The 24,551-nt window shown below is 55.5% G+C and overlaps 1 protein-coding gene across 3 annotated transcripts in view; it reads left to right on the top strand.

The window, feature by feature from the left end:
* SHANK2 (SH3 and multiple ankyrin repeat domains 2) overlaps window positions 1-24,551 on the top strand; it is a 558,458-nt gene that overhangs the window by 153,971 nt on the left and 379,936 nt on the right. For all 3 annotated transcript variants that reach the window (XM_044943817.2, XM_044943819.2, XM_044943818.2), the window contains exon 10: window positions 5,319-5,396. In XM_044943817.2, the coding sequence (XP_044799752.2) occupies window positions 5,319-5,396 (78 nt within the window). The remainder of the gene's footprint in view (window positions 1-5,318; window positions 5,397-24,551) is intronic.

Below are 24,551 nucleotides of genomic sequence, written 5' to 3'. Positions count from 1 at the left end.
TGCACTTGATGGGCTTCTTTAAAATGATGAAGACACGCCTCAGTGTGTCCTATGAGGTCCCCTCGCAGGGGGACCCACAGGGCAGCCAGCAGCCACGCACGGGCACCACGGGGCTCCCACTAGCAACTTCTCTGGGTCAGGACTGCTCCTTTTGCTCGCTTTCTGGAGCTGCAGGTTTTCATTCACGCCTTCCTGGCCTCCACTGCCTTATCTGTGAAATGGGCCTCCTACTACCTCTGGCAAGGAGGCGCTGAGGGTGGAATCAAGGAGTGGAGAGGTGTGTCTTCTGAACTGTAGAGCACCCATGTGTGTACACACATACCTGTGCTCACATGTGCACACATGTGCACACAGACACATACACCTGTCTGTACACACACACACACACACACACACACACACACACAGAGTGTCATTGTTATAAAGTCACACGAACCACTTGCCCTTCGGTTTTGAAATCTCTCCCCCTTCCAGGTCTGGCAGCTCTTAGAATGACGGGGTGTGTGCCTTGAGCTTGGTTAATATTGACTCAGAGCTGTCCTTCTGTGGGTGAGTGGAGGAGTTTTCTGGGATCCTGGCTGGCTTCCTTCTGGGAGGGTGTGACTGGCAGTGCCTGGCAAGGGTTATTCTTAGCTTCCTAGGAGATAAACCTCCTGGATGGGAGCTTTCAATGGAAGTCCTTGTGGAGCAGTGGGGAGCGGTTACATGGAATTGCCGGGCCAGACTCTTGCCCTGGGTTCTGATGGGCCCCAGTGGCTCCAGACATCTGGGACGGTCACCTGGCGGGTCCTCCCCGGCCGCCCTGGAGCCGGGCCAGGGCACACTTAGCCCAGTGCAAACTCAGTTCAGAATGAGCCCCCAGGCAGCCTTCAGGTCCCCGAGCCCCAGGAGCGTTGCCCTGGCTGGCTGCCCCCGGAGTTCGTTCTCCCTCACCTGCTTCCCCCACACCCCAGATGGTAACCTGCCGAAATCCGGCTCATCCACGGGCCCGTGTCCCCTCAGGGCCAGGGCTCTCTCAGATACCCTTTCCTCTTTTCTCTCTTTGCAGAACACTGCTCACTGAGGCAAGATAACGCTGTTGTTTTAAGTAACTAACAGTTTGGGTCATCATGAATGAGCCCCAGTTGGTGGGGTGGGTTCTGGCGGCCCGACCAGGGGCCTGGAGCCTGGGGCGGGACCCGGACGCTCAGGAGCCCGAGTTCCAGTAGAAGCCATTTCACAGAACCAGCAGGGCAGGAGGTGAGACCCCAGAATCAGATGACAGGACCAGCATCAGGCCGGGGTGTGTGACCTTGGGCCAGGATCCAGGGCTCACCTCCCCTGGAAGTAACGCCCGGGGCTCTTCTTTTACAGCCTGGGATTAGCTGTACCCCACACGTGAAAGGTGTGTTTGCCAAGCATAGGTCCATCTTTTAAATTTTTCCTGTAAGTGTTTTTAGTTACTCAGAGCACCGCCTGAACGCAGACTCATGGAAAAGGTGCAGACGCGTAGCCCGAGACTGGGGTTTCCCTGCAGTTTCCACCCGTCAACGTGGTGTGTGCCAGCCCACGGTCTGAACCAAGGGCATCACGTGCTCACGGCCGTTTCAACAGCGGGCTCCCGGCCGTGTGTCCTTCCACCCTCTTTTTCTCTCCTAACCTCTATCTGCGCGTGTCCTTCTTGCCACCGTGGAGCCTCCCCTCCCTCCCAAGGGCCCCCTGTCTGTCTCTCTGCCTGCCTGTGGACCCAGCCTGAAGTGATCCCCAGGTCCTCTCTCCAGCCACAGCGGTCCCCGAGGGCAGCCTCCCTCCAGGCCCTGCAGTGTGCACCCTGAGTCTGCAGTGACCCTCACGGCCACTCAGGTGTGCCTCTGAGGCCCGGGACCCCGGCTGCCCGACAGCAGTCTTTCCTGTAGAACTCGGAGCTGTCCCGCCTGCGGCCGGTGGGTTTGTGAGTAGACCCCGCCCTGTCCCGTGTGTCTGCCGGATCACAACTCAGAGAACGAGGGTCGCGCTGCCTTGGCTCCTGTTTGCTCCGTGCACAGATGTCCCCCCCCCATTAATATCATTGTCCTGTGATAGAGGCCCCGGGGCCCTCACCCAGGTCTCACACAGCCCCACCGTGCTCCGGGCTGGGCCTGGCGGGCACAGAGCCAACTTGCTGCCAGCATTCTCTGTCTGTCTCTCTCTCTGTCCCCCTTGGTGTCTGTGTCTCCTAGTCTTTCTGACCCTGTGTCTCTCTCTGTGTCTCCCTTGGTCTCTGTCTCTCGTGGTCTCTGTGTCTCCCTTGGTCTCTGACTGTTTCTCTCTCTGTCTCTCCCGGTCTCTGTCTCTCATGGTCTCTGTCTTTGTCTCTGTGTCTCCCTTGGTCTCTGTCTCTCGTGGTCTCTGACTGTGTCTCTGTCTCTCTCTTGATCTCTCTGACTCTGACTCTTTCTTACTTTTCTGTTGATAATATTTAACACCTTTATTGAGATCTATCTCACACACCATACAGTTTGCCTATCTGAAATATGCAATTTAGTGGTTTTCAATCTGCTTGCACATTGGCTAACCACCCCACAGTTACTATCAGAACGTTTTCATTGCCCCAAACCACTCCCCACCCGCAGCCCCCGCCCCGGGCAGCGCCCACCCCTCCTGTCTCCAGATCTCCAGCCTCGTCTCTAGGCTGCTGTTCGCCCAGGTCCCCCGCCTGTGTCGTGTGTCCTGGTCTCGGCCCCTGCCCTTCCCAGGGCAGCGGGTCCCCCGGAGCTGGGGCGGGACTGCTGGCCGGGCCCCATAAGCAGGTCCCTGGGTGGAAACCCCCGTCGGTTGCCTCATGGACTCTTCATTCAGCAGTTACTTACCAAGCGTCCAGCCTGGGGGCCCATGCCTGTTGCCTCTGCTCTGGACTCTGTAGATGGCGGTGGACCAGGGCGATGGGCCTGGGGCGGGGGCTTGCCGGGGGAGACAGTGCAGCCCCCCTGCATGAGGCGCCTGCGCCTGTGGGCACTTGAGCATCTAAAGACTCGTCCCCAAAGGTAACCTGCTCATTCGTAACGGCCCAGCTGCGTCCAGTAGGCAGAGGACTCGTATCACTGCTGCTTCTTCATCAGTCTGCTTCCACCTGTCTCTCTTTCATTTCACTTGATGCTCCATGTGGCTCGCAGGATCTCAGTTCCCTGACCAGGGATTGAACCTGGGCCCCAGCAGAGAACGCACAGAGTTCTCACCACTAGGCGACCCGGGAGCTCCTTCACGTGCCTTTTTCTCTGTGGGTATTTGTCCCCACCTTCCCCATCAGGACTTCCAAGACGGTTAGCCTCTCCAGGTGAATAGTAGAGGCTCACTAAATGGACAGGACTAGATCCCTTTTCATTGTACAGATAACACGAGAAAAAAACATTGGCTGCCTCTTAAAGACATTAGAAAGTGTAAGTACAGAAAATAACAACAGAAGATCCCTGCTGTTTGTTCCCCCACCCTTCCTCCTTCCTGAGAAAGCAATTCCTGTCAACGGGTAACTTCTTTTCAGAATTATTCATTGCTTTCTAAAATACAGACTTTAAAATGGAAGTGAAATTAAGCTATATTGTTGTTCTGAGACTCATATTTTCTAGTTAGACATTTTGGATTTTTTTTAGTCAGTGTATTATCGGCGTGTGTTGTTTTTTTTTTTTGTTTTGTTTTTGCTATCACTGCCTTGGCAAAGAATGTTCTGTGGAGAATATTATGGAAGTTCCTTAAAAAACTAAAAATAGAGATACCAAATGATCCAGCAATGCCACTCCTGGGCATATATATGGACAAAATGCTAATTGAGAAAGATCCCTGCACCCCAGTGTTCATAGCAGCACTCTTTACAATAGCCAGGAGATGGAAGCAGCCTAAATGCCCATCAGCGGAGCAGTGGATAAAGAAGTCGTGGTACATATATACCACGGAACATTCTGCTGCTGCTGCTGCGTTGCTTCTGTCGTGTCCGACTCTGTGCGACCCCATAGACGGCAGCCAAAACAGTGAACTGATGCATTTGCAGCAACATGGATGGACCCAGAAATTATCACACTAAGTAAGCCAGATAAAGATATGTATCACTTTTATATGAAATCTGAAATCAACTTATTTACAAAACAGTCTCATAGACATAGAAATACACATGGTTACCAAAGGGCAAAATGGGAGAGGGATACGTCAGGAATTTAGGATGAACAGATACAGGTCCTGCTGAACAGAAAACAGATAAGCAACAAGGACCTACTCTATGGCTCGGAGAAGCATGTCAGTATCCTGTGATGGCCTCTGATGGAAAAGTATCTGAAACAGAACGTGCGTCTGTGTGTGTCACTGGATCGCGCTGCTGTGCGCCGGGAACAGCGCAGATCAACTGTACTTCAATAGAAAGTTGTTTTGAAAACAAAGAATATTCCAGAATCATTCCCACTTTTCTTTATTTTAGAGTATTTTTGCCATCTCCACATTTTCTCTTCTTTCCTTTTGAAGTTTACTTGTGGTCTTTCAATTAGTACATATTTTATATGTACGTGCAAAGCTCTCTATAAAGGTGCTCAGTTGCTCAGTCATGTCTGACCCTTTGCCACCCAGTGAACTGTAGCCCACCAGCCTCCTCTGTCTGTGGGATTTTCCAGGCAAGAATACTGGAGTGGGTTGCCATTTCCTTCTGCATGCATCAATTCAGTCGCTCAGTCATGTCTGACTCTTTGCAACCCCATGGACTGCAGAATGCCAGACTTCCCTGTCCATCACCAACTCCCAAAGCTTGCTAAAACTCATGTCCATTGAGTCAGTGATGCCATCCAACCATCTCATCGTCTGTCAGCCCCTTCTCCTCCCGCCTTCAATCCTTCCCAGCATCAGGGTCTTTTCCAATGAGTTAGTTCTTTGCAACAGGTGGCCAAAGTATTGGAGTTTCAGCTCCAGTGTCAGTGAATATTCAGTGTTGATTTCCTTTAGGATGGACTGGTTGGATCTCCTTGCAGTCCAAAGGACTCTCAAGAGTCTTCTCCAACACCACAGTTTAAAAGCATCAATTCTTCTGCACTCAAGCTTTCTCCATGGGTATAGTCTTAAAAAGAATCACTGGCCGTGGGGTGTGTGTATGTGAAATTTTTGCAGATTCTGCTGAGTCGCCGTCCCAAGTCTTTGCAGCAGTGGAGGTTCAGCTGGCAGCGTCCGGGCATCTGCCCTCCTCCTGGTCGCTCCAGTGAGCAGAAACGCCCTCCTGTTGACTTTGCGTTTCCATGTCTCTGAACTCCTGCAAGCTCACCCTGTGAACAAGCTCCTTTGCAAGATGTATGTGCCTTGATTTGCAAACACATCTCTTCTTCCCTCTGCAGGACAGCTGTGCTCGCGTGCTTCTGTTTCGAGGTGGAGATAAGGAACTGAAGAACTACAACAGCCAGACCCCGTTCCAGGTAAGCAGGCTCCTCCAGCCCCCGCGACGCCCCCAGGCCGCACGCCCTCTCCGTGTTCAGTGAGCGCCGGGCCCTGGGGTCGGGGGCGGGGTCTGTGTTTGGAGCGGGACCCTCTTTGAGTTCGCCTGTCCACACCAGCTTCCTTCCGATTAGAACAAACAGCTAAGGCAGCCATGCCTCCGGGGGGCGATTCACAAAGGCAGTTTGGGAAAAGCAGAAAGACGCGGACGTTGCAGCTGCGGGCAGTGCTGGCTTCGCTGCCCATCGTGTGAATGAGGACAGTCTCCTGGGGGCGGGGGGTGGCTCACCGTCCGTCCGGTGCCCCCACCTGGCCTGCTGTCCTGGGTAGATGGTCGGCAACCCAGCTCGGAGCAGCCACGGGGTTACGAAGTGGAGCAAAAAGCCAGGGTCCTGATTTGTAAACTGTGGTAAAGTATGTGTCACACAGAATGCACCGCCGCAGCCGTGCAGGTCAGTGGCCGGGGGCGTGGCGCCGGGTGGTCGCATCCCCTCTGTGTGGCTTGTCATCAGCGCAAGGGAAACTCTGGACCCGGAAGAGTCACTCCCTGCTCCTCCCTCCCGAGGCCCCTGGACAGCCTCTCATTTCCCGCTGTCCCTGGGGATGAGCTGCCTCTGGATGTTGCAGAAGCGGAGGGGCTTGTGCCGTACGTGGTCTTTTGTGCTGAGCTTCTTTCGCTCAGCACGGCCTTTTCAAGGTCCATCTGTGTTGGGTGTAGCGCTGCTTCATCCCTTTTTATGGCTGAGTAATACCCCGTTTTATAAACGTGGGGCTCATTGAATTTTGATGCAGCTGACCAGATGGTTTAGGATGAAAGAACTTTTTTTTTTTTTTGGCTAAACGCCCGAAGTTGCAGAAATGCTTTTTCTTCCTAAACACAGTCGGCTCTCTCTCTCTCCTCAAACTGAACATTGATGTGACTGTGATTCTTTTTATCTGGAAAGACTTTTTACACCTTCCTGAGCAGAGAGAGGTCTCACGTTTAGACCTGGCTTCCAGGGGTCACTCGGCTCATCCTCTCCTTGCCATCGTGTCGCGTCAGCGCTCAGTCGTGCCCGACTCTTTGTGACACCATGGACTGCAGCCCACCAGGCTCCTCTGTCCATGGGATTTTCCAGACAAGAGTACTGGAGTGGGTTAACCGTTTCCTCCTCCAAGGGGTCTTTGCAACCCAGGGATTGAACCTGCATCGCCTGTGTCTCCTGAATTGCAGGCTGATTTTTTTACCCACTGAGCCATCAGGGATTCCTCCGCTAAGATATTAGTAATATAGATGAGTTTGATATCTTTTTAAAAATTACTGTATTTTTGGCTGTGCTGGGTCTTCATTGCTGTGTGTTTTTGTCTGTGTCTAGTAGAAGGCAATGGCACCCCTCTCCAGTACTCTTGCCTCGAAAATCCCATGGACGGAGGAGCCTGGTGGGCTGCAGTCCATGGGGTTGCAAAGAGTCGGACACAACTGAGTAACTTCACTTTCACTTTTCACTTTCATGCATTGGAGAAGCTAAAATAGCAACCCACTCCAGTGTTCTTGCCTGGAGAATCCCAGGGACGAGGGAGCCTGGTGGGCTGCCATCTCTGGGGTCGCACAGAGTCAGACATGACTGAAGTGACTTAGCAGCAGGGGCGGCCGCTTGCTAGTTGTGCTGTGCGGGCCCCTCACTGCAGTGGCCTCTCATTGCTGAGCACTGGCTGTAGGCGCGTGGGCTTCAGTCGTCACAGCACGCAGGCTCTTGAGCACAGGCTCAGTAGTCGTGGTGCCCGGACTTCATTGCTCCAAGGCGTGTGGGACCATCATGGCTCAGGGATCAAACCCGTGTCTCCCGCATTGGGAGGCAGATTCTTTACCACTGAGCCACTGGGAAAGCCCTTGATGGCTTGAAAATGAGTCAGCTCAATCCCCAAATGAAGCTGGGTGTTTAACAGTCATCGTTAATAAGTTTGCTCAGCTCATGAGCAGCGGCAGGCTTGGGTTTCACTCTGCATCTGTGGCTTAAAGGTATTTAATGTGAAATGGGTCATGGAGGTGAGTTCCTGGTGTGCTATGGGGTCTACAGAGACTATGCTTTCTTCCCCAAAGCATGTCCTCTTCGCAGTGGTGATCATGAGGGAATGCGGGCTCTTGCCACTTCGTGGTGGGACTCATCCATAGGTCGGTGGTCTCTGTTTAAATATCTTGTTGCTATTAAGTGATGCATTTCCGTGGCCCTTTTTTTGAAGTCAAACAATACTTAAATTGCTTAGAAAACAGCAGCTAATGCCCTTGGCTGGGAAAGATTGAAGGCAAAAGGAGAAGAGGGCAGCAGAGAATGAGACGGTTGGATGGCATCACCAACTCAACGGACATGTATGAGCTTGGGCAAACTGGGAGTTGGTGAGGGACAGGGAGGCCTGGCGTGCTGCGGTCCATGGGGTCACAAAGAGCGGGACACGACTGAGCGGCTGAAGAACAACAGCGGTGGCCTTTGATTTGGGTTGGCACGTGGACGGCACCACAGGGCCATTGCTACCCTTCTGGGCAGAGGTTTGTACCCGCCACCTGACTCCCCAGGGGAGTGAGTTGTGCGCGGCATCCAGGACAGAAGGTCACTGTTGGCAAACACCACCTCCCCCCCGGCCCCGTGAGTCCCCACTCCTGTCCTGTGCCCCCAGGCAGCGACCACCTGGGGGGGACGCCCCCTTCTTCCAAGAGTCCTGGAAGGAACCCTTCTGCACCCTCCCCACCACCCCCTACTGCAACAGATCCACCCCAGCTCACCCCCAAGGCCATCTGTCTCGATTTTGCTAACAATAATCAATCAAGAGCCCCAAATGGTTCAGGAAGACAATTACGCCTGAATAATGGGCCTTGTGCCCTGCAGACATTGTTCGTGGTCGGGGCAGGATGAAAGCCTGGGATGCGCTCGGCACACCCAGTACAGCTCTGACTGTGTGCGTGGGAGCTGGCGTCCCTGCCTCATGTGTCTGCACCTCCTCATGTTTTCATGGTGCAGAGAGGCTTACTTCAGCCTCTGGAGCCTTGCCTGTGAAACATCCCCAGCATTCATGTTGCATTCATGATCCTTCCCCTCCTGGTGATGAAAAATGAACCCCTCCCTGTTGATTTTGGGGGGAATGTTCGCTTGCCACATCATTTAACAGGGCTCAAGTGTGTCCACCTGGGAAGCCTTGATAGTATTCAGCTGCTGTTGTGAGCAGGGGCTTTTCTAACACACCATGGGATATTTGACAGACTTCATCCGGCCGAACTTTGCTTGATGATTTAATCCAAAGGCTGGAGCAACGGCAGCAGGACTCAGGAACTGGAGAGAAATGCAGGTTCTCAGGCTTCCCTTTCACTACCCTGAATCCAAAGCTTGGGGGCAGAGCTTCGGGTCCTAAGTCCTCATAAGTCCCCTAGAGACCTCAGCATCAGCTCAGGTTTGAGAATCGTGAGAGACAGAGGCGACGTTTTGAAGGAAGAGAAGGAAGAGCAGAAGGAGCGTCTACAACATTACTTGGACGTTTCTGAAATAGCAGTGGCCGTGATTGTGATGGGGGTGATGGTCTGAGTCACCCTGGGCCGCCATAACCAAGTACATGGACTGCGGCTTAAACAGCAGGCGTTACTCCTCACAGTCTGGAGACGAGAAGTCCAAGGTCAAGGTGCTGGCAGATGCAGTTTCTGGGAGGGCTCTCTTCCTGGCTTACAGACAGGCGCCTGGTCACTGGCGTATCTTCGGTGTACTGTGAAGACAGAGAGAGAGAGGCTTCTGGTGTTTCTTCCTCTTCTTGTAGGAACAGTAATCTTTTCTGATTAGCTTCCCACCCTTATGACCTCATTTAGCCTTACTTACCTCCCTGGAGGCCTTGTCTACAAATACCATCACAGTGGGAGACGCAGTTCAGTCATAGCATCAATGATGATGGTGATGGTGGTGTCTAGTGTGTTGATGATCATGGTGAAGATGACTCTCCCCAGTTGCACAGAATCTCAAAGCTCACAAATGCTCTTCTGTACATTTTCATTTAATGTTTGACAACCCAGCGAGGTGGGATTTTTATGCCCAGTTTATGGGAGACATGGACTTGGGGATGGACGCCTAGGCTTCCTGAATCAGTCAGTGGCCGTGTCCGTGGCCTACAGGCCATAGAGTGCCATCCCGGGCTCTGGTCTGGGGAGAAGGCAGGCACATCCTCTGGCCCATGACTGGTCTTCCATCCTGGCGTGGAGCGAACAGCAACAGGGAATCCTTTGCTTTCTGGATCACTCAGTCCAAGGAAGCAAGCATGTCCTGGTGCTGAAGCTAAAGGGAAATGGTGTGGAAAGAATTCTAAGGAGGTGAAGGTCTAAGTGAAGAGAGCGTGCAGCCAGTGGGGAAGTGAGGAGAGGAACGGCCGTGGTGTCCGCTGGGTTAGACTCCGGTGCTGTGATGTTACTATAGGTTCAGATCGGCACTCAGTTGACTCAGTTGAGGAGGTGAACCCTTCATGATGTGGGTGGGCCTCTCCCATCAGCTGGAGGCCTTGGGAGTAAAAGCTGGGGTTTCCCAGAGAAGAAGGAATTCTGCTCCAGACTGTAATACAGAGACCCCGCCTGGGTTCCCAACACCGGCCTGCCCCAGACCTCACACTTGCCAGGCCTCACCATCTCAGGAGCCAGTTCCTTAAAATAAATCAGTGTGTGTGTATGTGTACACATCCTCTATGTCTTTCCCTGGAGAGCCCTGGCTGGGCCCAGGAGGATGGAGTTGAACCCTTCCTGCCCGCCAGTGGCTCCATTCCGCGGGGGCTCCGTGGTTCTGGAAGGCAGGCCTCCAGCCCCTGTGTGTTTGGAGAAGCAGCTTCCCCCCACCCACGCGTCACCGATGTGTTGGTCCCCAGGCTGCCCTCTGCAGCTGCTCTCAGATATCAAGAAGCAGAGACAGGAGAAAACAGGAGGAGAGGCAAGGCAGTGAGAGTCATTTCGGACATCAGACGTCCGGCTGTCCTCCAGGGAGGGACTTGTGAGAAAGGATCAGAGGCAGGAGTTGGGTGGAGGATACAGAAGGCCCTGCTGGGGGTCTTGTTGGTGAAGGTCGTGTGCAGGGGGCAGAGCTCTTGGCCCCACCAGACGCTCAGCCTTTAACACACGTCACTCGTGATGCAGGTCTGTCGTCCCCTCGGAATGGAGAAGTGGGTGGACGCTGGGGTCCACAGCTCGAAGGGGATGGTGAGGGTCGCTCACGGCTTTGGTTCCTGAGTCCTTCCTCCACCGTCACTCGGGATATGACGGGACAAGAAAGGCCAGCACCAGGAAGGAGGGTGTTCCCATCCTTGGGTCTTGGGCGGTAAATCACCAAGCCAAGCCCAGTGCTGGCAGACGACAGTAAAGTCCATCTCCTTGAGCCCTTCCTTCTGTGACATGCTCTCTGATGCCCAGGATGTGGCCGTGGTGCTTTGGGGTCTTGGGGGACACATGGTTCACGGGAATGACCTTGGGTCCCCCCTAAAGTGTCAGATCCTAGCTCTTGTCCTTCAGACCTACGAGAATCTCCTTCAGCTCCGACTTGGCTCGCTCATCCCGGGACACAGCCAGAGACGGATGGACATTCTCCCAGGTCACATTCGATGTTGGACACGGCGGTGACCCCTTGCGAGTGACCGAGTCTCCTGTCCTTCTCTGTGAGCTTGGAGCCACTGTGTTGGGGGATGGCCCAGCGACAAAGGCAGTCTGACATTCCCGCATCTGGGTTCCAGGTGCTGTATTTTTTCTGGGAAGTTGATGAAATCCACTCAGCAGGCACTTGGATGCTGTTTCCTCCAGGCGCCTGTTCGCACTTCTTTCCTTGTTAGTGACTCAGCAGTAGGACTGTTCGGCGGTGTGGAGTCTCGTGGCAGTCCACACGGACTGTACTGCAAGGTCAAGGCGGTGTTCTCTCCCACGACCTCGCATTTCCCTGGTGCAGGTCCTTGGCAGGGTCCCAGCCCCGCTCCTGCGGGACTGCCTTCTGCCCACAAATGGAATGAGGTGACGTGGGGGAAGTGCAGGGTTGACATAAAACTATGTCAGAGGCACAGGGACATGCAGACATACATGGACATGCACACGCTCATGGACGCGCACACTTAGATATAGAGACTGCACACACACACGTGCACACAGAGGCACACAGCAGCACACAGACACATGCACACGCCAACACAGAGACACACGCCTGCACACACATGGACACGCACACATAGATACGGACACACTGCACACACGTGCACACACAGACACACGTGTGCACACACCAACACATAGACACACACCTGCACACACATGGACACACACACACAGATACGGACACACTGAACACACGTGCGCACACACGTGCACACACACACGTGTGCACACACCAACACATAGACACACACCTGCACACACATGGACATGCACACATAGATACGGACGCACTGCACACACGTGCGCACACAGACACACGTGCACACAGACACATGAACACACAGGGCACACACATGGAGATGTACACATAGATATAGATACACACTGCACACACAGAGACACACAAACACATAGACACACATGTGCATACACAGACACACAGAAACACATGTGCACGCACACAGACACACACATGCACACCGGCACACACATAGACACACACCACATAGACACACACATGCACACACACAGGCCCTCTGGAGGAGCTTATCTAGTTGAGGGTTCAGAGTCTGCGGCCATGACTGTAAATTCAATTTCGATGGCGTCCGTACAGCATCATCCCCCTGGGCACACAGTGGCTCCTTCCCTCATCCTTGGAGGTGGTCATGGGTCCTCCTCCTCCCCATCCCCAGCTCAGAAGGACCACCACCCACGTGACCCCTGCCCACCACCCAGCATGGACCCAAAGAGCAATCCCAGCTTGACCTTCAGCTCACCGGGACCAGTGCCCCTGAGCCTCGGGGATGCCCTGGGTCTGGCGGGCAGAGGGCTGGGGAGCAGCAGGGAGCATGGTGAGAGGGGAGGGACCAGCCCCACGTGGGCATGGCCGCCCCCAAGTGAGGGGGGCATATCATGGCAGGTGACAAGATGGGAAAGCAGGGCCGAGTGGGGGGGGGCCGAGGACCCTGGTGTGAGGGGCCCACACGTCAGACTCGAGCCGAGACGCAGCCACTGCTCTCCGGGGGACGGGGCAGGAGCCGGGGCCCAGGGCGTGGGCGACTGTGACGGCTGTGGGCCCGGGCACCCCCGGGGGAGGTGCATGGTGGGTGCCGCAGGGCCCCCCCGCAGGGCAGGGGGCCTGTGACGGCTGTGGGCCCGGGCACCCCCGGGGGATGTGCATGGCGGGTGCCGCAGGGGCCACCCCGCAGGGCAGGGGGCCTGTGACGGCTGTGGGCCCGGGCACCCCCGGGGGAGGTGCATGGCGGATGCCGCAGGGCCCCCCCGCAGGGCAGGGGGCCTGTGCTGGGCTAAATAAAGGCCCCAGGAGAGGTGGGTCCTGACCTCTGGAACTTGCGGCTGTGACCTCGTACAGCAGGGACTTTACCAAGCGGCTAAGTATCTTGAGGTGGCGGTTAGTCTGGATTATCTGGGAGGGCTCAGCATCATCTCTAGGGTCCTTCTATGGGGGTGAGCACAGGGGAAGGAGCCCCATGAAGATGAGGAAGAGACGGGGGATGCAGCCACGAGCCCAGAGCTCCTGCAGCCGCTAGAAGCCGGAAGAGGCAGGGAGGACCCTGGCCAGGAGCCTGCGGAGGGAGCCAGCCCTGCCCACAGCCCGGGTTGGGCCCTGCGAGCCTGACTTTGGACTGTGGCTTCCAGAACGGGGTGAGGCTCTGCTGCTCGGAGCCCACAGTGTGTGGTCCTCTGCTCCAGCCCCTGCGGGGGGCTGCCACGAGAGCTCGCCGGTGGTGGGCCACTGGCCAGCTCACCGGTTCCCGCTGCCCACACCCTGAAGCACTCAACCCAGCGCCCTGCCACCCAGCCCTGAGCCAGGCTCCCACCTCGGTTCCCATGGTTTCCCCTCTGCCCTCTGTGAAGACTGTCACCAGCTCAGGCGCATCTCTGCTCCTTGCTACCAAGGAGAGCTACTGGGGACACCACGGTGTGGGAGCGGGACCCCACAGCTGCGTGATCATGGCCTGCGTGCTGCCCGTGGTGTGTCTGTCTGGGCCGCTGGGACAGGTCCCACAGACGGGGTGGCTCAGACAGCAGGGCCGGAGGCGGGGGAGGCCAAGGTCAAGGTGCCGGCCCTCCGGTTCCTGGTGAGGGCCCCTCTTCTGGGCTTGCAGACAGCTGCCTTCTCAGCCTCTCCTCTTTGAAGCCCCCTCCACCTGCGCTCCGTGAGAAGCAGCATTTAAACCCTCGCAGGATGAGTGATGAAATGCCAGGTTTCATCTGAGCCCTTTCCATGAGTGACGACAGAAAACTGTGTTTTTCGGTCCGACCGGATTCTCTTCTTTCCATTGGGTGTGCGTCTCGGGTGTTTAGAAGCAGCTCGGTGGGGCAGGAGCTGGCATCGTGGATGCCCGCCTCACGGCTGGTGATCTGCTGACCTCGCACAGGGCTGGGTACCCAGCTGTTAGTGAAATAAACCACAGTCTGCAATTCAGGGGGGTGGATCTCAACCCAGAGACTTAGACTGTGGCCTGCCCATAGTTCTGCATCTTTATCTAAGTTTTCTGTTTTGTTTTTGGCCAGGTCACGTGGCATGTGGGATCTTAGTTCTCTGACCAAAGATCAAACCCATGCCTCCTACGTTGGAAGTACAAAGTCTTAACCCCTGGACTGCCTGCCCAGACTTTTTATTTTTATTTATTTATTTATATATTTTTTTGCCCAGACTTTTTAAAAGCTAGATTCTTTGCCAATATTTAAATATCCTCCAATTTCTTATAAAATTCCAATTTCCAGCTACCCTCGAATAATTGGGAAAAGCAGGCACACCCAGGCAGTTGTCGTGTGTGTTGGCGTTTGGCTGGCGTGGGGAGCTCTGCCTCTTTGGGAAGCTCTGCAGTTGCCCCCCTGGCCCAGTCCCCACCGCTCCTGACTGCCCGCCCCTGCCTGCCTCTTCCGCTTCAAGGCCTGGCCCTCTGAGCACTTCCCCGGATCCCTGCTTAGGGCATGTGGTCAGGGAAGCCATTCATTTTTAAGTCATTTCTTTGAAAAATTCTTATTTGTGATTCAGACTCTGAGTTCCCATAGAAACAGGGAAGAGGAAGTCGTGTCTCTGGATCAGGGCGCAGAAACCCAGGAGACCCAAGTTTGGGGCTGATAGACCGTGCTTATCTGTGATGGAGAAGGATCAGGTTTCAAGTTCATTATTCCAGACAGCACACGCCGAGTTCCCAGGAAGAGCCACGCTCTCATCTAGGTGCCCGGAGACACATCAGTGAACAAGGATGCCCCTGCTCTCATGGAGTGTGTGTTCGTCAGACTGATGATTAACAGTTAAACAGATATACGCATACTGCGTCAGGGTTGCTGAACTAGTTGAAGAGAGAGAAGGCATGGTGAGTGAGTGGGTAGAGAGAGGGGGTGGAGCTTCAGGAGCCAGTGTCTTTAGTGATGGGAGCCTTGCAGGACCTCTGACATTTGAGCGGAGGCCAGGATGGAAGGAGGGAGGAAGCAGGGGTCCATGCAGATGCCTGCGGGCGAGAACCGGTGAGAACTGGTGCACCCAAAGGCCCTGGCATCAGCGCACACCTGGCCAGTGTGAGGAGCAGAGCAGATCAGCCAGCTGGGGTGGTGGGTGAGTAGAGACCAGGGAGGGCCCCCATGACTGGGAGAGGACTCTGGGTTTTACTCTGAGCGAGACGTGCGGGTCCCACAGGACAGAAGGAAACAGACAGACATCAGCCCCTCCCATCCCACCGCCCGTTGTGGTCCCAGTGGCTCAGCTGGTAAAGAATCTGCCTGCAATGCAGGAGACCCGGGTTCGATCCCTGGGTCAGGGAGATCCCCTTTGGAGGAGGAAATGGCAACCCGCTCCAGTATCTTGCCTGGAGAATCCCAGGGACAGAGGAGCCTGGCGGGCTGTCATCCATGGGATGCAAAGAGCTGGGGACAGCCAAGCGACTAACATGCACGCACACACGTGATCCCGTGTGAAAAGCAGGGCTGACGCTTGCCGCTTACGTGGCATGAGGAAGGGGTGCCCCGTGAACTGATCCAGCTTGGGGTCAGGAAATTCTCCTCATTAACTGGTTGATTTGCAACAGTGAAGGAGGGGAGATGAAGTGGAGCCCAAGGCTGGAAAGGAGCTGGCTTGAGGTCAGAGCCATCAAACCCGGGGACTGAGGGCTCCAGGGAACCCCGGGTGGACGCCTGGTCTGGGTAGGGGAGGTCGAGTCCTCGGAGCTCTTCCCTGGAACCCTTGCACCGCGAACCCAGGTTCCACAGGTTTAAAGTTACAGTGCAGGCTGTCCCCCTAAACAGAGCACTGTGCGGCCGGCCTTGAGACCCCCGACCCAGGCACGTGGGCAGGGCTGGGCTGTGTCGGGGGCTCGGTTTGCAGATGCTGCTCTTCACGAGCTGAGAAAAGGACCGTCAGTCACCAGGGAGCGTGTGAAGGTCAGGATGCACGTGGGTGCCTGACCCCGTTATATAAGAACAAAGGAGAGGCAGTCACCAGTCCTCAGCTCCAGGAAGGGGAGCGAAAAGAGGTGAAGAGTGTTGGGGAGGCCACCCTGCCTGCCACCAGTGGGCAGAGCTGGGAGCTAGCCAGACCTCAGGTCAGCACCCTGGAGACCCTGAGGGTTGGAGATGCAGGTGAGACTGGACGTGGTGTTTCGGTTGAACCTGCTAGGCCTGTAGGCCCAGCTTGTGGGGTCCTTGCTGACCTGGTGTGTGCTAAGTTGCTTCAGTCGTGTCTGACTCTGTGTGACCCTAGGAACTGTATCCCACCAGGCTCCCCTGTCTGTGAGATTCTCCAGGCAAGAATACTGGAGTGGGTTGCCATGCCCTCCTCCGGGGGATCTTCCCAACCCACAGATCAAACCCACGTCTCCTACGTCTACCCACACTGGCAGGCGGGTTCTTTCCTGCTCGTGCCACCAGGGGAACATGTTGCCCACTGATGTCACAGCCCCCGGCCACTCCCTCTGCCCCAGACACCCAGCCTCCTGCTGCTCCTCAGGCAGCCAGACACCTGCTTGCCCCAGGGCCTCTGCGCCCGCTGTCACCTCCGTGACTAGAACCCCTCCCCCAAGCACCCTGTGTTTCATGAGGCCTCCCCGGGGCATGTCCTCCCACCGTAGGACCAACTCACCACATCCAGTTTCCATCCTGTGTGCAGACGCGTCAAGCTGAAAATGGAAACAGAACAGACAGCCGAGCATCACCAGTCATTAAGGGAAAACCGCCATCGGGAAAGGCAGACATCAAACAGGCACAAATAAAGACTCTAGAAAGAAACTGGGGAATTGAGAGAACAGGAGGGGACTTCAGGACATATACCCCGTATCCACGGTGTGATAAGAGAGGCTAGAACATGATGAAGTGGGGGTTCAGGGAGCCCATGAAGAGTCATGATGGCAGGAAAGCCGTGAGCCCAGAATCGCTGAGGAGATGGACAGAAGGTTGGGGTTCAGGTAATCGAGGAGTCGTGAGTAGGTTTAACACCTGAATAATGGAATCTCTGAGAGAGCAGAAGTCAGCAAAGATATCATTCAAGACAGTGCTGCCAATCAGGAGGAAACGAGATCCCCCACTGGAAAGGCCCCTGCGTTTACATGTCAAATGCGACCAGTTGTCAACAGCAAGGACAGGGCTCATGAGAGCTCCGAACTTCGGGAAGAAAAATAAAACTATGGTTCCTAAGTTTCAAGAGGAAAAAAGCAATTTCTGTATAGAGGTCCGGGGGTCAGGCATTTCTGCAACATCCTGGAAGCTCACGGACCGTGAATTTCATTCTCCAGGGCGCACGTCACCTGGAAATGCAGGCGGCAGAGAGACGGCTGAAGTGTTTGCACCCAGAGAGGAGGCTGTTGTCAGAACCTGGTGACCCATCGACTATAGGTCAACAGAAACTCAGATTTTTAAATGCTGCTCTTACTCCCTCGAGGGAGGGAGACTCATAGTTGGCTGGCGCTCCCAACTGTGGGGAAGATAGACTTAGCCATCCTAATGTAAGCACGGCGTGATGATTAGGCAAAGCCGGGACCCACCCATGTTGGGTTGTGTGACGGAGGAGCTGAGCCCTTTCTTTCCTGGCAGGACATCAATAACTAATATTTAAATGGAAAGAAATCATGGCAGAGCACCAGGAATGTGCTGGTTAGAAGCAGGGGGTCCAGGGGTTAAGACTCCAGATGTCCACTGCAGGGGGCACAGGTTCGATCCATAGTTGGGGAACTAAGATCCCACATACCATGAGGCACCGCCAAAAAAAAAAAGAGAACTAGGAGGCAGAGGAGTGAGAACGCAAGCAGATGTGGGTGTGGAGGAGGCATGGGTGTGCAGGTGGTGGGGGCTGCGGATGGAGCGCTGGTGAGGGGGCTGTGGATGGAGCGCAGGTGGAGGGGCACGGATGGAGCACAGGTGGGGGGGCGCAGATGGAGCGCAGGTGGAGTGCAGGTGGCGGGGCGCTGGTGGAGCGAAGGTGGCGGCCTGCAGGTGGAGTGCAGGTGGCGGGGTGCGGATGGAGTGCAGGTGGTGGGGGTGTGAACAGCCATGCAGAAGGGTCTGACTTTTCATACCGCCCATCCAGCTGTGTGGCGTTGATAAAAGCAAAGCATTGATTTCATTTTTGAAAGACAGTCTTTCCCCCTCCCCCTTCCCCCTTCCCATGAGCTCCCCTCTGCCCAGTGAACTCCTATTCACCCTTCAGAACCAGAGCTCTTCATCTGCAAGCTGTCTCCCTGCAGCCTTGGGCAGTCCACCCGGCTGCTTTCCTTTTGGTTCCATGTTACTTGATACACATTTGTCACATGTTGTATCAGCGTGGACGGTTTTGGCATCAGCCCCCCAGCTACACTGTAAAGCCCGTCTCTTCGATCTTTCAAGTCTGAGTGCCCAGCACCACACCAGAAACAACCTAACTGGAGATGAAATGAGCTGTGATTCATCTTTGTTGTTTTTCAGTCGCCAAGTAGTATCAGACTCTTTGTGACCCCATGGACTGCAGCACACCAGGCTTCTTTGTCCTCACTGTCTCCTGGAGTTTGCCCAAGTTCATGTCCGTTGCGTCCACGATGTCATCCAACCATCTCATCCTCTGTCACCCTCTTCTGCTGCCTTCAATCTTTCCCAGCATCAGGGTCTTTTCCAGTGAGTCAGCTGTTTGCATCAGGTGGCCAAAGTATTGGAGCTTCAGCATCAGTCCTTCCAGTGAATATTCAGGGTTGATTTCCCTTAAGATCGACTGGTTCAGTCTCCTTGCTGTCCAAGGGACTTTCAAGAGTCTTCTCCAGTACCATAATTCAAAAGCATCAATTCTTCAGCACTCAGCCTTCTTTTTGGTCCAGCTCTCACATTCGGACGTGACTGGAAGCCCCTGTGGTGTAATCCTTGTAATTCCTCACACTGGCCACTAAGTGGCAGTGTTGTCTTGGGACAGCTCGGTCCAGGAGAGCAGGTTGGGGAGCCAGGGTGCTCATGATTGATGTTTACTATTTCCGTCCTAAAGAGATATCTGTCCTGAAAGTCAGTCCTCGGATCGTTCATCAGTTCGAAGTAGGAACGACCCTGTATCAGTCAGTTCAGCCGCCATAACAGAGGATCACAGACAGGGCGGCTTGAAGAACATTTGTCTCTGTTGGCTCTGGAGGCTGCACGTCCCAGATGCCCACCCCGCCAGCGCCTGCTGAGGGCGCTCTTCCCGGCGTTCGGATGGCTGCCTTCTCACTGTGTCTTGCAGAGGGCACTGGGGTCCACTCTTATAGGGACACTGACGCCATCGGGGCCCCCTCCAGCCCTCATTCCCTCCCAAAGCCCCACCCCCAAACACACCCCGCTGGGGCTTAGAGCCTCAGCTCAGGGATTTGCGTGGGGAGGTCACAGTCCTTAAACCCAAACAGCAAGATGGGGAGATGTTTTGGGCCAAGGCTGTATTAAGGCTATATTAAGGCTATAATATTTCTCAGTTTGCTGTGATACTTCCGCTACCTCTAGTCTCCCAGTGTTTGAACAGCACCTTGCTGTCTCTCTGCGGACATAATTCTGGGAGCAGACGTGCACACATGTGTGTGTCAGGCTAGAAGACTATGCAGTCTGTCAGGAAGCGCCCGGCAGCTCTCTAGAGAGAGGGAGGAGGATGGAGAGGCTGGTGTTTACCGAGTGTCCACTGCGGGCCAAGTGGGAGCCTTTTGTGGGGGAGTGTCATCTTTGGATACCCTGCGGGTTTAAATACCGTGAACTCCTTTTACAGATCGGCTAGTAAAGGCAGAAGTGACATTTGGGGCTCTCAATCTCCCCATTTACATCTCACTTCTAATCACGCCATCTGCCTACTGGGATTCAAGCCGATGTTCAGTTCAGTTCAGTCGCTCAGTCGTGTCCAAGTCTTTGTGACCCCATGGACTGCAGCACGCCACACCTCCCTGTCCATCACCAGCTCCCGGAGTCTACCCAAACTCATGTCCATTGAGTTGTTGATGCCATCCAACCATGTCATCCTCTGTCATCCCCTTCTCCTTCCACCCTCAATCTTTCCCAGCATCAGGATCTTTTCAAATGAGTTGGCTTTTCGAATCAGGTGGCCAATGTATTGGAGTTTCAGCTTGAGCATCAGTCCTTCTAATGAATATTCAGGACTGATCTCCTTTAGGATGGACTGGTTGGATCTCCTTGCAGTCCAAGGGACTCTCAAGAGTCTTCTCCAGCACCACAGTTCAAAAGCTGATGACACCCTGTTAACCTTGGCCTTGGATTTCCCTGGTGGTCCAGTGGTTAAGGCTCTGCACTTCCTCTGAAGGGGGCGTGGGTTTGATCCCTGGTGGGGTTGCTAAGATCCCACACGCCATCGTGGCACAGACAAGTAAATAAACAAATGAAAATCTGAAAAACAAACAAAAACAAGAAAGATGGGAATTCCATGTCAGTCCAGGGGTTAGGGTTCTGTGCGTTCACTTCCAGAGACCCAGATTCAACCCATCGTTCAGGAACTAAGATCTTACAAGCTGTACAGCATGGTCAATAAATAAATAATTTAGAAACATCTTGGCCTCCCCCCAGAATGAACGTAGCCTGGCCGTGACTGTTGCTCCCAGGGGTGCACTTGCAGGCGGGCTCACGAGCGAGGGGCCGTGGGACCCCCGCTTGCGCTTGTTCGTCTAAGTTGATGTTTCTCCCCTTTCTTTCCTGATTGCTGCTCGCCGCTCCCCGCCATGACGTGTCTACACCGCAGATGTTCTGTGAATCTTCTCAGATGCTGTCCCTATGGCTGCACTTTATGCTTGAAAAGAGGAAGATATCTTTGCACTTCTAAAAACCAGTCTTCACCTCCTCTGAGAACGGCTTAGGGCATCTGAGCTTTCCGTTGGGGGAGAAAGTTAGTGTTTGTACACAGTCGAGTCGCTTTTGGGGATCGTCAGAGAGGAAGGAGGAAAGCAGGAGCAGGGCAGAGAGGGGAGAGCTCCTGGGCTGATCCTCATTGCCATCCGCTGGGTGATTAGGAACAGCACAGGGTGTCTCCTCACAGTCTGGAGGCCAGAACTTTGAAATCAAGGTGTTAGCACGGCCACACTCCCTCCCAGAGCTCCGGGGGAGGGCCCTTCCTGCCTCTTCCAGCTCCCGAGGTCTCCAGGTGTTCCCGGGCGTGTGGCCACGTCCCTCTGGCCTCCGCCTTCTCCTCGACTGTACTCAAATCCCCCTCTGCCTCTGTCTTAGAAGGACACCTGCGATGACCTCAAGGGCCCGCTCGGATCATCCTATGTCGGCATCTCAGCATCCTCAACTTTGTCACCCCTACAGACCCCGTTTTTGCCATGTGAGGTCACACAGGTTCCAGGAATTCTGACCTGGTATCTGGCGGTGGGGGTGGTGCGTTATTCTGTCCACACAAGAGGGACAGAGTAGCAAGCGGAGTAGAGGGTTTCCGGGAGCACGAGGGCAGAGGGACCCCACCTTGGAATTGTCTTCCCGGACCTGGAGTGGGTCGGAACAGAGACATGAGCGGTTCTGTAGGTCTGGGTGGAGCAGGGAGGTCAGAGTGACCGACACCCAGAGGCCTTGAGGCATGGATGGAGCCCCAGGTACCGAGGAGGCCCCGAGGTGAGCAGGCAGTGCAATGGCCCCTGAGGCATTTCCGGGGAAGCCTGCAGCCAGGGATGGGAAGTGCAGAGGAGCTGCCTGGGGCCTTGGTCAGGTTTAGGACGCAGAAAACCACCCCAGGACCTTCAGAGTGCCTGCCGCCCTGGAGACCCCTCCTTACTCCTCCCTCCTTCTGTCCGGGCTCTTGGACCCGCAGCCCTGAGCCTTAATGTGACTCCCGGATTCCACCAGCCTCTCCCCGCCCCCACCACCACCCTCCACCAGCCTCTGTCCTGCTTGTACCTCCGCCTCCTTCCACCGCCCCCACCTCCCTGCCCCGTGTCAGCCTCTCCAGAGGCTCATGGACCAGGTCCTTCACCTCCCCTCTCCTCCCTGGTGACCCTGACCTCTGGGACTTTGAAGCTGCTGTCCCTGCTGCCTGGAGCTCCCCTCTGTCCCCCACTGCCCGCCCCCCTGGCTCATGTGCCCACGTTTCCCCCGGGGAGGCTCCAGCCCTTCCCTGAAGTGGGGTGCGGTGCCCCCAGGGTCCTCCTCCCTGGCATCGTCGCTGCCTCTGGGGTCTCCGTCTGCCTCTCCCATGAGCAGGACCTCGTCTCGTCCCCGTGGGTCCTTGGCTGACCTCCCCCCTGGCCAGCAAGTGTCCGTTGGTTGGCTGAGTGTCAGTGAACCCAGCTGACTTACCTGGGCTTTTACAGGTGCTCCATTGGCCTCTGCCCTTTAAGCCGTGTGATACGCTGACCCCCCGCCCCCAGAGTGAACGTGAGTGTCTGTTTTGAGGGGCTTGCCCTTCCTTATGGGGGAGGGAGCCCTCTGTTCCAATAGGATCCCAGAGCGTTAGCTCGATCGATGACATTCACGAGAGCTGCCTGCCGTCCATGTTCCTGCTTTAGTCGCTCAGTCGAGTCCGACTCTTTACGACCCCCTGGACTAGAGCCCAGTAGGCTCCTCTGGCCATAGGATTCTCCAGGCCAGAATGCTGGAGTGGGCAGCCGCTGCCTTCTCCAGGGCATCTTCCCGATGCAGGGCCTGAACCCGGGTCTCCGCATTGCAGGCGGATTCTTTTCCGTCCGAGCGCCCCTCCCTGCTCGGCGTCGCCCAGTCTGGCCGTCCCTTCCGGGCACGGGGGTCACAGGTGTGCCTGGGGCTCTCACCCCCTGTGACGCTGGTCTCCTGGGATTCTTCTGGGGTTCCATTCTCACTCTTCCCCCCACCCTCCTCACACACACACAGCTGTTGCCTCTCCCAGTTCACAGACGATTGGCTGACTCGGGGCCAGTTGGATTTTGTCCCCTAGGAAACTGGGATGAGGGGGGTGAGGGCAGGGTCCTAAAGACCCTCTGGCAACCCTGACCCTCAGGGAGCAGCAGGAGTGGGTGGAGGGACACCCCGAGTGGAGGAAGGCAGCCGAGATGGTGTGGATCAGGAGTAAGACGGACACAGACACACGAGCGTGTGCACACACTCCCGCACACACACGCAGGTGAAGAGGTCAGGCGTCCTGTCTCAGGTTTTCCTGGGATTCCCCTGAAAGCTTTCTCTCTGGCTGAGCCCCCCGTGGGCTTGTGTTCGTCAAAGGCAGGCAGCTCTGGGTTGAACAGGGCAGCGTCTGTGGACCCAGAGTTCCTCGCCCGAGTCCCATCTTTGCTCCCCGTGCCCGCCTGCCTCTCGGCTCACACATCTTTCCCACAGCCGTCCAGCGAGCTGCACCCAGGGCCAGGCTTGGAGGGCGCTCGGTGGGCACGCGGTCGCCTGGGATGAGAAGTAAAAGCCAGGTGAACAGAGGAGGGAACAGACAAGGCTGAAGGTCGGCCCCTGTCACCCCCAAAGGCGGCCCCAAGCCCGTGTGGCCACAGGAAGCTCTCCTCCAGGGCGTGTCCAGCTCCTCCAGAGGCTCAGGGTCAGGGAGACACCCAGGGACTGATGATAACCCGGCTGCCTGCATCCATCCGGGGCTCCTCTGCCGAGGGTCTCATTCAGGCCCAGGGGCAGCGCGCTGGGTCCTCGGCACAGCCAAGCGACAGGTCTCGGAGGAGCTCTCTGCGTTTACTCTGGGGTTTTGGATGCCTGGCCATGTGGCGTCAGGACTTTTGTAAGATATCTGGGCGCTCCATCGCCGGTTCTCCTCGAGGGATGCTGTCTTCCACCCACCTCGGTTTTGAAAGCATCGGGCATGTGGTGTTTGTTGTTTTCAGCGTTCCTTCCAGACGTGAGCAATATTGATTCTGTTGCTTTATTAAAAGCCCGGAGCCCCTTTGCATAGCGTCTTAGCTCGTTCAGGGCCGGCACGTCCTGTGCCATCACCAGGTGGAGAAGCGGGGTTTGGGCCGGACAGAGTGCTGGTCTAATGCTGCAGATGCCAGCAGTTTAAAAGCTGCAGCTTGCAGCGACATTTCAGGAAAAGTCATACCAATCAAGAAATCCCGGGGGAAGAAAGGGACGTTGAAGAGAGAGTTCCTACATGGATGGAGGTTTCTCCCAAGAAATGCAGTGTGGACTGAATCATGTCAGGGACCGACAGTGGGCACCGTGTAATTTGCCTGCCGTTTGGGTTATTCAGGGATTTTCACTTGCTCTTCATCTCTGGACCCTCTTATTTAGGGAGGGCTGTCGGGGGTGGGGGTGAGCAGCGGGGCCCAGGGAGGTGGAGGCGGACAAGACACAGGCCCCCCAGGGCTCTCCCGGCCAGCACCAGTGGCCCCGCGGTGGAGAACGGTTTTGGTCATGCCGTCTGGGTACTGACATGGTCATCAGAAACCAAAAGTATTGCCAACAAAACAGATAAATAGCCAAGACAGACAGAGGCGGGGCTCTCTCCTTTTGCCGGTTGCTTTAAAGGCGTTTTTAAAATCTCAGGTTGGTTTTCACACTAGGATTCTTCCCCTGACGGTTTTTAACGTTTTGGGAGTCAGCTCTAGAGAGTTGGCGTTTATGGAAGGATGTTTATTCGAAAGAGAGGAAA

Source organism: Bubalus bubalis, chromosome 5 (assembly GCF_019923935.1).
Source record: "Bubalus bubalis isolate 160015118507 breed Murrah chromosome 5, NDDB_SH_1, whole genome shotgun sequence".
Taxonomy (NCBI): domain Eukaryota; kingdom Metazoa; phylum Chordata; class Mammalia; order Artiodactyla; family Bovidae; genus Bubalus; species Bubalus bubalis.
Note: the sequence above shows the minus strand (reverse complement) of the source record. Positions and strands in the feature narration are given on the sequence as shown.